Source organism: Xyrauchen texanus, chromosome 14, assembly GCF_025860055.1.
Source record: "Xyrauchen texanus isolate HMW12.3.18 chromosome 14, RBS_HiC_50CHRs, whole genome shotgun sequence".
NCBI classification, from domain to species: Eukaryota; Metazoa; Chordata; class Actinopteri; order Cypriniformes; family Catostomidae; genus Xyrauchen; species Xyrauchen texanus.
Genome location: NC_068289.1, coordinates 42,471,150 through 42,488,337, shown reverse-complemented (window position 1 = coordinate 42,488,337; position 17,188 = coordinate 42,471,150). Strand labels below are relative to the sequence as shown.

Below are 17,188 nucleotides of genomic sequence, written 5' to 3'. Positions count from 1 at the left end.
TACCAATTATTTAAATTGTAACTGTAGTGGAATACAGTTACTTATATTTTGTATTTTAAATACTTAATCCCGTTACATTTATTCCGTTACTCCCCAACCCTGAGGAATGATTAGTGCTCCATCATATGCAAGCCAATGTTAACATTACCATATTTTAGCTGGGATGTCATGTGATAAACTGTCTCATTTTGTTGGTCAGAAGTTTGAATAAAGAAAAAAGTTACCACAATAGATCAGACCATTCTTAAACGATACACAGGAAAAAAACAACACAATGCGCAGTGCAGTTCCTGCAGCAGACACTAGAGGGCGCCGCTCTATATGGCCATTGCAGGAACAATAACACACCACTGAAAGAAGGAAAATGAAATAAATCTTTGATATGCATAGGGAACAAGTGCGATAAATTAATGTTATATGTATACTATTAACAGTGAAGACTACCATTATAATGCAACTATTTTGTAATAATGATGACGCGACGCGTCGCGTTTAACTGACGTCATTTCCTGATCAACTGTTGTTGACGTTCCGCGCGCGGATTTTTGAAAACAACGACAATAAAGTTGCCTTCATTTTGGCTCCATACAACTGGTGAGTTAATTAAATAGACGTGATGCATATTAAAACGATAGTTTACCAATATTAGCACAGTCGCAGTGTTTATAAATGAGACAAAAAAGACATCCGATTGGAGATCTCTAATCACGTATATAGATATAATAGAGCTCTGGGAAAAATCATTCGTTTCTCTGGATTTACTATTTATAAGTATGTTTGAGTAAAATTTAGATTTTTATTTTATTCTATAATGTACTGACAACATTTCTTCCTAATTCAAATATGGTCATTTAGAGCAATTATTTGCAGAAAATTACAACTGGTCAAAAGTTGCAGTGTATTCAGACCTCGAATAATTCAAAGAAATCAAGTTCCTGGTCATTTTAATTTGGTGGAATAACCCTGATTTTAAATCACAGCTTTCATGCATCTTGCTCTCTACCAGTCTTTCACATTGCTATTGGGTGACTTAATGCCACTTCTGGCACAAAAATTAATGCAGCTCAGCTTTGTTTGATGGCTTGTGGTCATCCATCTTCCTCTTGATCACATTCTAGAGGTTTTCAATGGGGTTCAGGTCTGGAGATTGGGCTGCCCATGACAGGGTCTTGATCCGGTTGTCCTCCATCCACACCTTGATTGACCTGGCTGTGTGGCATGGAGCATTGTCCTACTGGAAAAAAAAAACAATCCTGCAAGACAAAAAAAAAAAAAAAAAAAGACTGGTAGAGAGAGAAACTGGTCACTTCAGGAGTCCCTATTAGTTAAAAACACATGTGCTATAGTGTCAAAAATACAAAAGGTTTGGGAACATTTCAAGTGAAGTGTGTAAATTCTATACCGCTAGCAGCACTAAATGAAATTGCAAAAGTAATGATTGTTTCAATCATTGGTTGGGCCAAAGATTGCAAATTTGTTTTGGTGCCACTAATGTCTTGATTTGCTTTGGTAAGTCAAAATTATGTTCATTTTGTGACGTGAAAGACTGGTATAGAGTATGCTAAGATTGGAAATCATGATTATTCCACCAAATATTGATTTCTGAACTCTTCCTAAATTAAAACATTAGTATTGTGTTGTTTAAAAGTGAATATGAACTTGTTTTCTTTGCATTATTCAAGGTCTGAAAACACTGCATCTTTTTTGTTATTTTGACCAGTTGTAATTTTCTACATCTAAATGACAATATTTTGTTTTGGAATTTGAGAGGAATGTTGTCAGTACTTTATAGAATAAAACAGAAATGTTAATTTTACTCAAACACATGCCTATAAATAGCAAATCCAAAGAAACTGATAATTTTGCAGTGGTCTCTTAATTTTTTCCAGAGCTGTACATGGTTTCCACATGATTTGCCACATGAATTTATACTTGCTCGTGATTTAAATAATTATTATAGAGATATAAACTCACAAAGAGCAAATTCTTGCAGACTAAATATAGTAGAGCTGAACATAACTAGATCATGTTGTTAACTCAAACAAATGCTAAATGTGCCATACTGATGCAGAAACTGTTGATTATACATACAATTGGATAAAACACAAAAAAAAAATTCTGCCCTTATTTCTTGTGATATTGTGAATTTTGGTCTAATAATCTAATTTGAAATCATTTGATATTTTGTTCAAACCTTTATTCATAAATGTAGTTAAAAAAATAACACCACCCCAACTGCATGTTTTTAAATTGGAGCTGTGTTGTCTTACTGTACCCAGATTTGTGCTTTATTTATTTTTTTAAGAAAAGGAGGGTTGAGTTATTTTATAATGTACCCAGCAGGAATATTAAACCATTTCCTTGGCTTTTCCAGGTCTTGAAATTCCCTAAAATATTCCCTGGTTTTCTACTAACGTGGGATATAATAATCAAAATTAGGTTGGATTAGATTAGACAGTGTTTAATAATATGCAGTAAACATACCCTGAATGTGACCTGTTGTTGTTTTGTTGGATTTGCAGCTCAGTATGGCATCTATCAGAGATTATAATGTGGTGGAGCAGTTCAACAGCAGGCTGGAGGAGATCCGGACCAAACTGCTCGATCAGGCGATGGGAGAGGTGCTCAATGACACGGCTGCAGAGCTCTGTCAAGAACACAGACGCTACATGAAGTCTGTCTTGGGTGCGTGATCACTCTGTTGTTGTCTGGACTGTTTGGAAGGACATATAAGTATACGGGTGTTTATATAGTGCAGGGCAAAAAAACAACATAAAATTATACGTTGACATTTTTCAGCCTTTTTAAGATATTCAATGTACTTTGTTTGAACTGGCTTTAGGGAATGTTTTTGGGTTCAATGCAAGTTAAGTTCAATATCAGCATTTCTGGCATTCCACAAAAAATTATTTAGACTCGTCCCTCCTCTATTTGACAAAAAGCAAGGCACTTAAAATGGATGTGAATGGGGCCAGTCCAGAAACATTACATCGAAACATTACAAATCTTAATGAATAATGTTTAAGTCTCGTGGCTTAAATCTAGTGTGTATGTACTGGCCCCATTCACTTCCATTATAAATTCCTGAAATTAAATACTAAAACTGCTTTTTTCTGTTGTGTTCCTGTCATTTTAACTTAATCCAATTGGAATGAAATGCCTTGACTTTGTACACAAATGTTATCTGAAAACACAAAACAATTGGAGCCATTTTCCCCATTTTCTTGGTTTTTATTTAACTTTGTTACATTTGTTGTGTTCCTGGTCAAAAATGACCGGCCATTGGAAATTAATGGATTAGACTACAAAATACAGAAATATTAAGTGTTCAGGAGCATCCCAATCCTTTAGATGAGCACATTAGTGGATGTGTGTTTGCAAACACAAAGTTTTCGGACGTGTGCACACACAAACTCACACAACATAAAAAATTATAATAGGAAATAATCAGGAAAAACATGACAAAAAGACACTCTATTTATTATATTTATGTGTGTCAGTGGGAATTTCATACACTAAAATTCACTGCAGTTTGGCCTCTGAGTGAAACAAATTTGCTCATTGCATTTTACTAACAAACGATATACAACACATGGCTATATCATCTTTTTTACGTTTTAACCAAAACTCTGAATATAATTGTTGTGGTAACAAACAAAACTAATTTGTCAGCAAATTAAAAGCATTTATTTAAGAATTGGTAGGATCAGCTTATATGCATTGTAATGTCCAGATTGTAGCCCAGAATAAGCTTAGTTCAATTAATTCTATCAATAAAATTTTTTTTTTAAAAAGAAGTACAAGAAGTCATAATTACTAAAAATAAAATAAGTTGACAAAAAGATCTAATGCAATATCTTGGGATAATATATGCAATATGAGAGATTTATAAACAATTTTAGTGGGCCGGTCATTTTTGACCGGGAACTCAAAATGTGTTAGCACAAATGAACACAACACAAGGGTTAAATAAATGAGGGACGAATTAAAATAATTTTTTGTGGTAATCAACATTGTCACAAATGTTGTCGATTGGGCTTAACTTGTATTGAACCCAGAATATTCCTTAATATTTAAGTAATTTTTTCCCCCCTATTCAAGCACATTATTTCAACTAATTAGATTCTAAATGTTTAATGCGCAAAGTTAAACACAATAAAATCTAGGCATGTTTTCCACACTATTTCTCACTAAATGAACACAACATCATTTAAACACATGGTAAAAAAGTGCACTAAAAAGTTTTGATATGTGACAATACCATGCAGTAACTTCTGTAGACATTTTTGAATGACATAAATCAATAGTTTTTTATTAATTGAAACGTACAGTTTGAACGGATTCATGCATATCTAATGTTTTTCTATGTTTAAATCGCTATTAAAACACGTGCTTCTAATACTTTTGAGTTATGAAAATTTATTGTGAATATTTAATGTATTGCCCAGCCCTTTATAAGTGTTTAAATTTGCTAATTTTCTCTACACAGGTACTTGCGTAAAGAAATGCAAGGAGGATGAAACCATGTTTGACAGAATACATGCATACCAAGAAGGTGAGAAGATGGCAGGCATACTCGTCTGACTCAACACAACAGTACAGTGCTGTGAAAAAGTATTTGCCCCATCCTGATTTCTTCTGTTTTTGTGTATATCTCATACTAAATTGTTTTAAAAATTCAAACAAAATCTAACATAAAATAAAGGCAATCTGAATAAACACAAAACACAGTTTTTAAATGATAATGTTATTTAAGCAAAAAAGATATCCAATACCAACTGGGCCTGTGTGAAAAAGTATTTGCCCTGGTAGATAATCTACAAAACTGCATTCATTATGGGGTTCAGATGGACTAGGCACATGTAGGCCTGATTACTAAAAGCCATGTTCAATCAAATCAACACCTTCAGCAGCAGGAAGATGGCTAAAAGGTCTCACCCGGTAGCACACTATGTCAAGGTTGAAAGAAATTCCAGAAATTAGGAAAAAGGTGATTGAAATACATCAGTCTGGGAAGGGTAACAAAGTTATTTCAAATGCTCTGAGACTCCAAAGAACTGCAGTGAGAGCCATTATCTCCAAATAGAGAAAATTGGCACAGTGTTGAACCTTCCCAAAAGTGACCAACCTTCCAAAATTCCTCCAAGAGCACAGCGAAGTCAACAAAAAGCCAAGGACAACATCCAAGAAACTGCAGGCTTCTCTCACATCAATAAAGGTCACTGTCCATCACTCCATTATCAGAAAGACACTCGGCAAAAATGGCATCCATGGAACAGTGGCGAGGCAAAAACCACTGTTAACCCAGAAGAACATTAAGGCTCGTCTGAATTTTGCCAAAACACACCTTGATGATCCTCAAATCTTTTGGGAGAATGTTCTGTGGACTGATGAGTCAAAAGTGGAACTGTTTGGAAGACAGGGGTCCCGTTACATCTGGAACCTACAGTCAAGCATGATGGTGATGGTGTGGAGATGCTTTGCTGCTTCAGGGTGACTTGCAATAATTGAGGGAAACATGAATTATGCTCTCTACCAGAAAATCCTAAAGAAGAACGTCCGGTCATCAGTCCATGAGTTGAAGCTCAAGTGCAAAATGCATCAAGACTATGATCCAACGCATAGGAGTAAGTCCACCTCTGAATGGCTCAAAAGAAGCTAAAACGTTTTGGAGTGGCCTAGTCAAAGTCCTGACTTAAACCCGATTGAAATGCTATGGCAGGACCTTAAACGGTCAGTTCATGCTTGAAAATGTGGCTGAACTAAAGCAGTTCTGCAAAGAGTGGGACAAAATTCCACCACATTGTTGTGAAAGACTGAACTCCAGTTATAGGAAGCCTTCAGTTGCAGTTGTTACTGTTAAATTTGGCACAACCAGCTATTAAGTTTAAGGGGGCAGTTAGTTTTTTACATGGGTGATATTGGTGTTAGATCAATAAATATATATATATATTTGAAAACTTTATTTTGTGTTTATTCGGTTTACCTTTGTTTTATGTTAAATCTCGTTTGAAGATCTAAAACTATTTAGTATGACAAATATACAAAAATAGAAGAAATCAGGAAGGGGCAAATATGTTTTCACATGACTAATTTAATATTTGTGTTGTCTGTATTGGGCAGTCAAATAATCATGTTTGGGTTTTTTAATAGATTTGAAGGATAAAACATCTTTATTGAAAGAGAAGAAGACTGAACATCTTGAGGTCGGTTCGGAGATTGAAGACAAGGAGCACCACAAAGCACTCTTAATTCAGAGGATTGAGAAGCTGAAGAAGGATCAGGCCAAAAACAGGGAATGTGTGTGGCTCTTTCTTTCCTCTCATTCAATGACATAGCCTTTACTACATCATTTTTGGGTAAACTACCCCTTTAAGTTAAATTGCAAAGTAAAATCTAAACTAACATTTAATTCAGAAATTCTGCTACTAAAATCTGACGTGGTTGTTTCATACCTTTTTTATAGTGATTCAGTCACAAAATAAAGCCAACAAAGACAGACTGAAGAAGCTGAACAAATGTAAGGATGTCTTTCAGAAACACCTGAGTCTTGAGATAAGAAAAATCCAAGGTAAAGTCTACTTTCTAGGTTTAGGCTGAATTTCTGATGATGCATTGAATAAATAATTCACATTGTCCTTGTACCAACAACACACGTATTTATGTGCAGGTGAGAAGCTTCAGTTTGTCTTCAGGAACATCAGTCGTAAAGATCCAGACATCGTCCATTCGTTCCTCTTACAGCTCGATGCGGAGGGCGTTTACCACAGTAAATACTCCTCTTTCGATCTTTTTAATTTACCTATACTTGTTTGTAATTAAACAAAAAAACATACACTTACCAATCAAGTATTTTTGAATTAACCAATAACTTCCTGCATTTGATTAAGCAAAAGCATTTAGTTTTTATATTGACATATCAAAATATAAGTTGATATTTAAGACGTTTGGGAAATTGACGGTCATGCAATGACATGTTTTATATATATACATATATATATATATATATTAATTGAGAGACTTTGTGGAATATTTGTACTTTTGAAAATGTATTAATCAGACCACAGGGCCATTTAAAAAGAACCAGTGAAGGCAAAACGTTGGTTAAAATGGTGGAAAAACATGAGCATTTACACTTATATAAATTATGATGTTTGTTATTGACGTGTTATGCATGTTATATAGTTAGCCATATTCTTTTAAAATAAGCTACATTAATTTTTACTTTTATAATGACTGAAAAAGAGCTAAAACATCAAAGTTATTGTTTTTCCCCAGTCATCTCCTGTGATCCTCCACTGGAGAAAATGGCACATCTAGAACGCAGACTGCAGGAGACAAACAATTTTTCTGCTTTCCTTGCTAATGTCAGGAGAGAGTTTGTGGTGCTTCATAGTGGTGCAAAGATGGCCTGACTAAAGAGGAGTTGCTGATTGTTAATTTTAGACCCATCACCACTTCGTGAGATCCATTTGAGACTGTCAATGATTAAGACATCCTATTTATAAGCATAGTTATCACATGTATCATTTTATTTACCTGCATCAGTCAATCTGAAATATCTGATTTAAGTTTTGTGTCCATTTATTTGTTGATTTATTTTAGCAATAAACATTTATTAAACTCCAGTAATTAACGCGAAAGGAAAACAAATCTACAATAAAATTGTTTTTACTCTTAAGCTGAAATATTGTTTTTACCACATTGGTGTGAATTTCATTCTAAAACATTTGCAATATATGGTGTTTTAAACTTAAAAAACTGCCAAATCACAGATAAAATATTGTTTATCACAATAAAGGAATACATTTGGATGAAATGTTCTCTATCCACACAGCTGTATTTAGTTTACAGGGATTCCATGGTCATTTACAATTGTTTTCCAGACTTGGAAAAGTCAAGGAAAATACCATTTTAAAAGTTCTACGGTGAATACAATTTTCTAGTTATGCTGTGTCTAAATATTTTATTGACTTAATGTTTTATATATTCCTCTTGTAGAGAAAAAATTGTAAGCCATTGTAACGTCCGACTTGTGAGTGAGTGAATATTCCTTTTGGTTCATTTCAATGAATCACTTGTTCTGAATGATTCATTAGCGATTCGGTCTAACATGAAGTTTAGATCCTCATCCAGCACCAACACATGACTGGAGAAGTCATAGAAATTCATGGGTCAAAACCTGGAGTTGAATCTTTAAACACGTTGCGGTCAGTTATCTCTTCCTTCACATGCTCTAAACCAGATCTAAGCTTCAAATTATTTTTCCACGGTAAAAATAGACAGCTCCTCAACTTAAGTAGAAGGAAAGTGTCCTCTGTCCATTCAGCTCACCAAACCACCAGCCCGTGTCCTCTTTCTGAAAGATATCGAGTATGTCTCTTGTCGGGTTGCAGAGGAAAAGTCAATAGAAAGCAGGTGTTGTGGATTGATTTAGTAAGATTAATGACCTAAATGATTACTTTAGTTAATGTTTAAATCGTCCTCTCTCTCTCCCTGATGTAAAGTTATAGAGCCTTGCATTTGCCTATAGAGTGAAATTCCAGACCTGATTAAGGAATTTAACAAAAAACTAAATTATTTAATATATTTTTATGGATGAGGGCTTGGGTAGCTCAGGGAGTATTGACGCTGTCTACCACCCCTTGTGTCAACAGTTCAAATCCAGGGTGTGCTGAGTGACTCCAGTCAGGTCTCCTAAGCAACCAAATTGGCCCAGTTGCTAGGGAGGGTAGAGTCACATGGGGTAACCTTCTTGTGGTAGCGATAAGTGGTTCACACTGTCAATTGGATGTGTGGTAAGTTGTGCATGGATCGCTGAGAGTAGCATGAGCCTCCACATGCTGGGAGTTTCCACAGTGTCATGCTCAACAAGCCACGCAATAAGATGCGCAGATTGGCGGTCTCAGAAGCGGAGGCAACCGAGACTTGTCCTCCACCACCCGGATTGAGGTGAGTAACCGCACCACCACGAGGAACTACTAAGTAGTGGCAATTGGGCATTCCATATATATATATATATATATATATGTTTTGAAACACTTGACTGAAATGATTCTCATGATCTTAAAAATATTTTGATCTTGAAGGCGTTGGCTTATATGTTTGAAATTAGTTTTGTTGACAAAAATATAACTGTAACACCATATTCATTTATTTCATTATAAAACTAAAATTTTATTTAATAAAAGTTTTTTAAATTGATGACTTGGACTGAATAATTAAGAAAAGCAGCCACTAAGTGCATAGCATAGATGGGGATTACTTCAATACTAGTTAAAAAGCATCCCAGGGTGATACATCAAGAAGAGGTTTGAGTAAATGTCAAGAGTACATTTCTGCAAATTATAGGTAAAGGACTACTTTTAAGATGCTAAAATATAACACAGTTTTGGTTTATTTTGGATTTTGTTTAGTCACAACATAATTCCCGTAGTTCCATTTATGTTATTCCAAAAAATATTATAATAAAGAATGAGTTTGTGTTTCAAAACGTTTGACGTGTGTATAGTTTGATGAATGGTGCATTAGCATATGTGCTTTCAAATTACACTAACAAATATGCTTATCACCATAGAAAATATACCATAAATGAAATATAATTGTGCTTTAATGTGATTGCTAAATATGTATTTTATCTTATAAGTGGTTTTGTGTGTATACATTAATCATTTGGTCAAATGTTACAAGTGCGACCAATTTTGTCCTTGAGCTCATTAGTAGAGTATGCTAAGTTAATACTTATTAGCTTTCTTCTTACTTTAACAGTAACACAGCATTATTGCAACTTGATAACCTATAAAACAAAAATGCTTCAATCAGAGGACATCGATTTACTAATGAGGCTTAACTTCGCTGGGTGTATTGCACGAAATTCCGCGGGCGAAATACAATCATTTCAATGGGAATCCCACGATCAGAGATTCCCCACATGGAATCTCCTTCTGCGAATTTCGCGTAGAGTTCAATGCGAAATTTCGCCATACAAAGGTAAACAGAGCCCGTTGACATGAATACACTGTTGCTGCGCGAATCCTTTGTACAGAAATCGACACCTTGCATAATGATAAATCGTTGACAATAGCAAAAATATTTTCAAACTTTTGTGGGGGAGGGGAACTGATGACAATAACTGCTTTTAATCATGGGTTGAGAGGAGCCTCAGTATGCAAGAAATCATTCACTGTGTGCTAGAATCCCCATCTCTACTGACTGTAATTGTTAGTTCTCTTACGAGAGGTTCTCTCGTATTGCGTAAGCTAGCTTACGCTACGGGAAAGATTCATCTTTTCTGAGATATTGAAGCCAAAAAATGATCCTTAATTTTGTATCCATTGTCAACGCAGTGCAGCAGCTGCATACCTTGAGCGGGCTAGCTAGCGAGCTCATTGGTTGCTCTGCGGCAACTGCTGCAGCCTATAGACGAACTTGAGTGAACTTGCGTCCAATGACGATGCCAGCGCCGTCACTGTATCAAAGCCCGCCAGAATGGGCGTGGCTAGAGTGCATATAAGTGTAAGTTCATAGGCTGGAACCCTGATTTTCATCTATTCAGCGAAGCTCTTCGCATCTCTGAACTGCAGAAGCCGCGTCGCCGTTCGAGGGGCATCTAGCAAGCTTGGACAGCGCTCGAAGAAGCCGGCCGTCTTCGCCACCTTCAGCCATCCTGCGAGCTACGCCATCCGGCGACGTATCCTTTTTAGAGCAAGCTAGTTCCTCAGCGAACTTCACAAAAAGAGCAACGAGCGTCTTTTTAAAGATGCCTCGCACCACCTGCGACTCATGCCGCGCCCCTCTCAGCGCCGGAGACCGCCACCGCATCTGCGCTCTCTGCCTGGGACTGGAACATGCAGAGCTTGCCCTCGCTCACGGCGGATGCGACCTCTGCGAGGAGCTTCCGATGTCGACCCTGCGGGCTCGACTCGAAGCACTCAAAACCGAAGCCGCCGCGCCGCCTTTCGTTTCGCCACGCAGAAAGAAACGCCGCTCCCAAAGGCTGCCGGAACCGGTGTTAGAAGCGACTACCTCGCCGGAGCCTTTCCCTCAAGCCTCGCTTTCACCCTCCCCGCCCCCCCAGGACGCGCAGTTGCCACCGAGTGGCCGCACTGTTGCCATCTCGGATGAAGAGGCAGAGGATAAGGGCTGCTGTTCCATCATGGCTTCGGACAGCGAGGAGTGGTCAGGCTCCCAAGCCTCCTCCTCGGCCCAGGAATCCAGCAGGACCCGCGCCGGAGTCGAGGAAGAACTAACACGCCTCCTCACACAGGCCGTCGACCGCCTCGGGCTCGAGTGGTCACCACCCTCTGAGCAGGCTCCCAACAGACTCGACGGCTGCTTTATTCAGAGCCGTCGCCGCGCGGCGCCAGCGGCCCGGGCCGCTCCCTTCCTGCCGGAACTCCACGCCGAGCTCTCTAAATCGTGGAACGCGCCTCTCTCGGCCAGGAACCGATCCCATGTCTCCACCTCTCTCGCTTCGGTGGACAGCGCCACCGAGAGGGGCTACTCTTCCATCCCCCCCGGTCGAGGATTCGGTAGCAGCACACCTTTGCCCGCCCACCCAATGGCGGTCTAAGCCAGTGCTCCCGTCTAAGGCCTGCAGAACTACTTCCGCCTGTGTTGGCCGCGCCTATGCCGCCGCCGGCCAAGCCGCATCTGCTCTGCATTCCATGGCCGTTTTACAGATCCTCTAAGCGGACCTTCTTCGAGAGTGGGATGAGAAAGGCAGGCACCCAGAGGCTGTTTCATATCTAAGGAGCGTGACGGATCTCGCCCTTCGCGCCACCAAAGCTGCAGCTCAAGCCCTAGGGAAGTGCATGGCCGCGCTGACTGTGACCGAGAGACACCTATGGCTAACGCTAGCCGACATGGGAGAAGCAAAGCCAGACTTCTCAGCGTCGACAGGGCAGCCGCCCTAGAACGCGCTCAGACAGCCGCCGCAGACCGCCACCCCCCCGCGGGCCTCGGCCTAAGGTTGCGCTGAAACCTGAGCAACCGAAGTCCTCCTAGCTTTGTTGAGGAAACGACGGCTCAGTCCCGCCGCGGCCGGACCACCGTCAAAGCTTCGCCCCCTGTCAGTCCCCTTCTCTCAGGCTACTGCAGTGGTGGATTCAGCAGCCAACAAGCCAGTAATACTGCCCGCTTGCCTGCACTCAAATGCCGTTTTCACGGCGACCCAAAGAAATCTTGTAAAAAGCAAACATGCCTTATGTGTAGAAAATGTGCCCACAATCCAGTGTTCACCCCTACACACAAGCATTACACTTCCCGTGTCCCTATCAGAGCCCACTCACATAAAGCGGGCACAGCCAACTCGAGTGTTAGAGTCAATAAACGCCCACCGAATCCATGCTGCGCTCCTTCTCTGCCCGCTCTGTCACACGGCCAGCAAACACCTCTCTGTATGTAAGTCCCATGCCCGTGACTATGCTCACGCATCACTTCACAGATGTGACTCTTCCCCATTCACCTCAATCGGAAGTCACTCACAGAACAGCCTGTCCCTGCTGTCTGCGAGCAGTCATGCATAAGCACAGTAAGCGCCACACATTCTGTTCAGCTCGCTGTATGCGGCAATCAGGGCGACTTGGCCATTCACCCTCTAGCGTTACGCTTCAAAGCGTGGAAAGCTATCCCAGGGATATCCAAATGGGTGTTAAGCACAATAAAACAGGGCTATTTGCTACAGTTCGATCGCCGCCCTCCCGCTTCAGAGCTGGCTCGAAACTACTGTGAACACGGAAGCAGCCTGCATGCTTCGTTCAGAAATAGCAAACCTTCTGTGCAAAAGGGCCATAGAGAGAGTGCCACCTTCTCTGAGCGAGTCGGGGTTTTACAGCCGTTATTTTATTGTCCCCAAGACGGCGGCCTCAGACCAATATTAGATCTTAGGGTTTTGAACAAGGTGCTCGCAAAAAGACCGTTCAAAATGCTTACAATCAGGAAACTCCTCGCGCATGTGCGCCAGGGGGACTGGTTTATTTCTCTCGATCTGAAAGATGCCTACTTTCAGATTCAGATAAATCCCGTCACAGGCCATTCTTGAGATTCGCCGACGGCCAGGTTTATGAATACACCGTCCTTCCGCTCGCCTGTCTTTAGCACCCGTACTTTCACGAAGTGCATGGATGCGGCGCCGCACCCCTCGCGGAGTCAGGGCTTGCGAATTCTGAACTATTTGGACGATTGGCTGATTTTGGCACAGTCACATACGGAGCTTCTGTCTCACAGGACAGTTCTCCTCAGTCATCTGAACAGTTTGGGTCTTGCAGTCAATTGGACCAAGAGCTCACTACAGCCCAGTCAGGCAATTTCCTTCCTTGGAATAGAACTAGACTCCATGGCTGACGACGGCTCGCTTATCTACACAGCCACGCCGTGTTCAGCGACTAGCCAGCGTCCTTTCAGATGAACAGCCTCACACCTCTGAAAAAATTTCAGAGAATGCTAGGTTACATGGCCTCAGCCGCAGCAGTACTTCAGCTGGGTTTACTGTGCATCGCTCGCTTCAGCATTGGCTAAACACCGCGCTTCTCGCCGGGCTTGGGCCATGGGCCGCCAGCCGATCAGAGTGACTCAGACCTGTATCTCAGCTCTGCAGCCCTGGGCAGTGGCCGAATGGTATCAGCGGGGAGTGACGATGGGAGCTGTATCTCGCCGAAAAGTCATCTCGACAGACGCGTCCAACACGGGTTTTTTTTCTCGAAAAGCGAGGATGCGCTGGCCCAGGACTGGCCCAACCGCCCGCTTTACGCCTTCCCTCCCGTCTCGCTATTGCCACAGGTAATGCAGAGGATCAGGGAAACGCGTCACTCGGTGCTCCTCATAGCCCTGCGCTGGGAGAATCAGACATGGTTCCCGGAGCTTACGCAGCTGTCACTGACAGCCCCGTGGCCCATTCCAGTGAGAGCAGATCTCCTCTCTCAAGCTTGCGGCACGATCTGGCATCCCCACCCAGAGCGCTGCACGCGTGGGTGATCAACGACTACCCGTCGCTTTGCCAGAAGGAGTAATAAACACTATCATACATGCTAGAGCCCCTTCCTCGAGAAGACTCTATGCGTCCAAATGGTCTGTGTTTTCAAAATGGTGCACCGACAGAGACCTGGACCCACGGACATGTGGGTGTCATCGCTGCTCGTGTTTTTACAAGAGCTGCTGGATAAGGGCAGATCCCCATCCACGCTCAAAGTGTACATGGCGGCCATCGCGGCGTTCGCTGAACCCCTGCACGGCCAGTCACTGGGAAAAAACGAGCTGGTCATCCGCTTCCTCAGGGGAGCTAGAAGGATGAACCCCGCGCTCCCATCGGTTCCTATCTGGGATCTTTCTGTAGTTCTCGAAGCTATGAAAGCCCCCTTTCGAACCGCTTCAATCCGTGGATTTGAAATACCTTTCACTCAAAACCGTTTTCTAACTGCCCTGTCATCAGTTAAACGTGTGGGAGACCTTCACGCGCTGTCTGTCAGCGCTGCGTGTCTTGAGTTTGGACCAAGTGACTCCAAGGTCATTTTAAAGCCTAGACACGGCTATGTCCCCAAGGTGACCGGTACTCCTTTCAGAGCACAAATCATTTCCCTATCGGCGCTGCCAGCATCCGATAGCGAACGCGACGCCAATCTCCTTTGCCCAGTCAGAGCACTGAGATTGTATACTGCGCGCTCCGCCTCTTTCAGACGCTCTGAGCAGCTTTTCGTTTGCTCGAGGGCGCACCAAAGGTTTCGCCGCCTTGAAACAGACACTGTCTAGATGGATAGTGGACGCTATTGCTGCCGCGTGCAGCGCCAAAAGACATACCATGCCCGTTAGGCATTAGGGCTCACTCCACTAGAGGCATGGCCTCCTCGTGGGCATGGTCCAGCGGGATTTCCATTCACGACATATGTGTGGCAGCGGGCTGGGCTTCCCCCTCCACCTTTGTCAGATTTTACAATCTGGAAGTGCCCGCCCTGCAGGCAAAACTACTAGCGGTTTAATACGCTACAGCTCCCCTGGTGAGCTGCACTGACGGGACACATTCCACACAGACCGGCACCGCCGCTGTGTCTTTCCCTTCCCACTATGTGCTTATGTATTACACACACACTGGCCCGCACTTTTGCCGGCCAAATATTATTCCCCCACTCGCAAGGGCTCCCGCGGGTCCCCCCACCCCTGGGGCTCATGCAGTGGATGCTTGGCGCACACGGCGTTGACAATGGGTTCCCGTAGCATAAGCTAGCTTACGCAATACGAGAGAACCTCTCATAAGAGAACGAATCGGTTACCTAACGTAACCTCGGTTCTCTCTAGATGAGGGAACAAGTATTGCGTAGCCGGCCGTGCTCGCGCCACGAGCGATTTTCGCTTCATTCAAAGAAAACCAGGGTTCCAGCCTACGAACTTACGCTTATATGCACTCTAGCCACGCCCATTCTGGCGGGCTTTGATACAGTGACGGCGCGGCTCGTCATTGGACGCAAGTTCACTCAAGTTCGTCTATAGGCTGCAGCAGTTGCCGCAGAGCAACCAATGAGCTCGCTAGCTAGCCCGCTCAAGGTATGCAGCTGCTGCACTGCGTTGACAATGGATACAAAATTAAGGATAATTTTTTGGCTTCAATATCTCAGAAAAGATTAATCTTTCCCGTAGCGTAAGCTAGTTTACGCAATACTCGTTCCCTCATCTAGAGAGAACCGAGGTTACGTTAGGTAACCGATTCGTTTTTTTTAAATATTCATCTGCTGTGATGCTTTGAAATATACACTGGATCTTTGTCTTTTAATGGCCTATATCTGGGGTGGAGTTTGTAATTGTCATTGTGTGCTGTATACAGGGTTTGGGAGTAACAAAATACATGTAATGGGATTATGTATTTAAAATACAAAAAAGTTACTGTATTCCACTACAGTTACAATTTAAATCATTGGTAATTAGAATACACAGTTACATTCAAAAAGTATTTTGAATACTGAAGAGATTACTTTGCATTTTATTGTCATTTGTTTCATTTAATATTTAGTTATTTCAGATGGAAAACATTTATACATATAAATGATATGATCCAAAGTGCATTTGAACAGCGGTTAAACACTTTCTTATGATGCGTTACATTCATACGAGCAGACAGAGAAGTACGTTTGGAGCAGAAAAAATAGAAATAACCCTTGTGTAAATTGTTAGCTTTACGCTAAGCTAAAATGCTATTTCTAGCCATTTTACATGCACATGTTGCCAGACACGATCGTGTTTTTTTTTAATCAAGAAAATTCACATTAGATCATAATTTATTTTTTTCTAGTAAGACCTTTGATATTAGGGCAAAAATCATATTTTTGATAATTTTTGTATTGTTTTCCTGTAAAAATATCTAAACCTTAAAACAAGATCAATTTGATTAATCTTATTTTAGAAACAACACTGCATAAGATATTTGGGTTTTTCAGATTATGTATTTTTAACATGTGTATTTTGTCTTACTGTACTGGCAGAGTTTTTGTAGTCAAAACAAGGGAAAAAATCTACCAGTGCTGAAGAAGTAATCCAAAGTAATTAGATTACATTACTGATTTTGAGTAATCTAACAAAATACATTACAAATTACATTTTATAGCATGTAATCTGTAGTGGAATACATTTCAAAAGTAACCCTCCCAACCCTGGATGTATAACTCTCGTTGTCAGGCTTAACTTTTAATCATAAATGTAACTTTATTCTACATTTAGTGTCTTTTTGTTGTAAAACACTTATAACAAAAGTCAATGAGGCCAGTCCATAAACATTAAAATGCACACCGTTTAAAAAGTAGAGCCACAAAACGTAAACATACATGCTAACATGATTTTAGAGTGATAACATTTCTGTTCTACATGATTTGTGTTATAAATTTGGTGTACAGGCATTGCGTCACAATGGCAACAATGTTGCAGTCTTGTATATAACTTTGCCCAGATAAGGTTAGAAAGCAATTTTCACACTAAATCATGTTTTGTTATAAAATGTTTATGTCTTGTGGCTATACTTTTGAAACCATGTATATTTTTAAAGTTTATGGACAGGCCCCATTCACTTCCATTGTAAGCACCTAGATGTAACTTGGATTGTTTTTCTTCTATTTTTAAATAAATTGGTAACGAGTTAAAATCATTTTCTGTGGTATTCAACATTATGGCACAGTTTAATGTTTAATGACCTTTATTCTCTTCTGATTCT

At 41.0% G+C, this 17,188-nt stretch overlaps 1 protein-coding gene across 1 annotated transcript; it reads left to right on the top strand.

The window, feature by feature from the left end:
- Nucleotides 1-514: 514 nt before the first annotated feature.
- On the top strand, nt 515-7,767 carry LOC127655321 (kinetochore protein Spc25-like). Its single transcript, XM_052143067.1, has 7 exons — nt 515-594; nt 2,523-2,685; nt 4,490-4,555; nt 6,154-6,300; nt 6,467-6,571; nt 6,671-6,769; nt 7,279-7,767. The coding sequence occupies exons 2-7, from the start codon at nt 2,529-2,531 to the stop codon at nt 7,413-7,415; spliced, it is 711 nt and encodes a 236-aa protein (XP_051999027.1). The 5' UTR covers nt 515-594; nt 2,523-2,528; the 3' UTR covers nt 7,416-7,767.
- Nucleotides 7,768-17,188: the final 9,421 nt, after the last annotated feature.

Excerpts from the sequence above, each read along its gene's own strand:
- LOC127655321 (XM_052143067.1), top strand. The coding sequence starts at position 2,529 with ATGGCATCTATCAGAGATTATAATGTGGTGGAGCAGTTCAACAGCAGG. Across the intron at positions 2,686-4,489 it reads CTACATGAAGTCTGTCTTGG|GTACTTGCGTAAAGAAATGC; the intron begins GTGCGTGATCAC and ends TTCTCTACACAG. Across the intron at positions 6,770-7,278 it reads TGCGGAGGGCGTTTACCACA|TCATCTCCTGTGATCCTCCA; the intron begins GTAAATACTCCT and ends GTTTTTCCCCAG.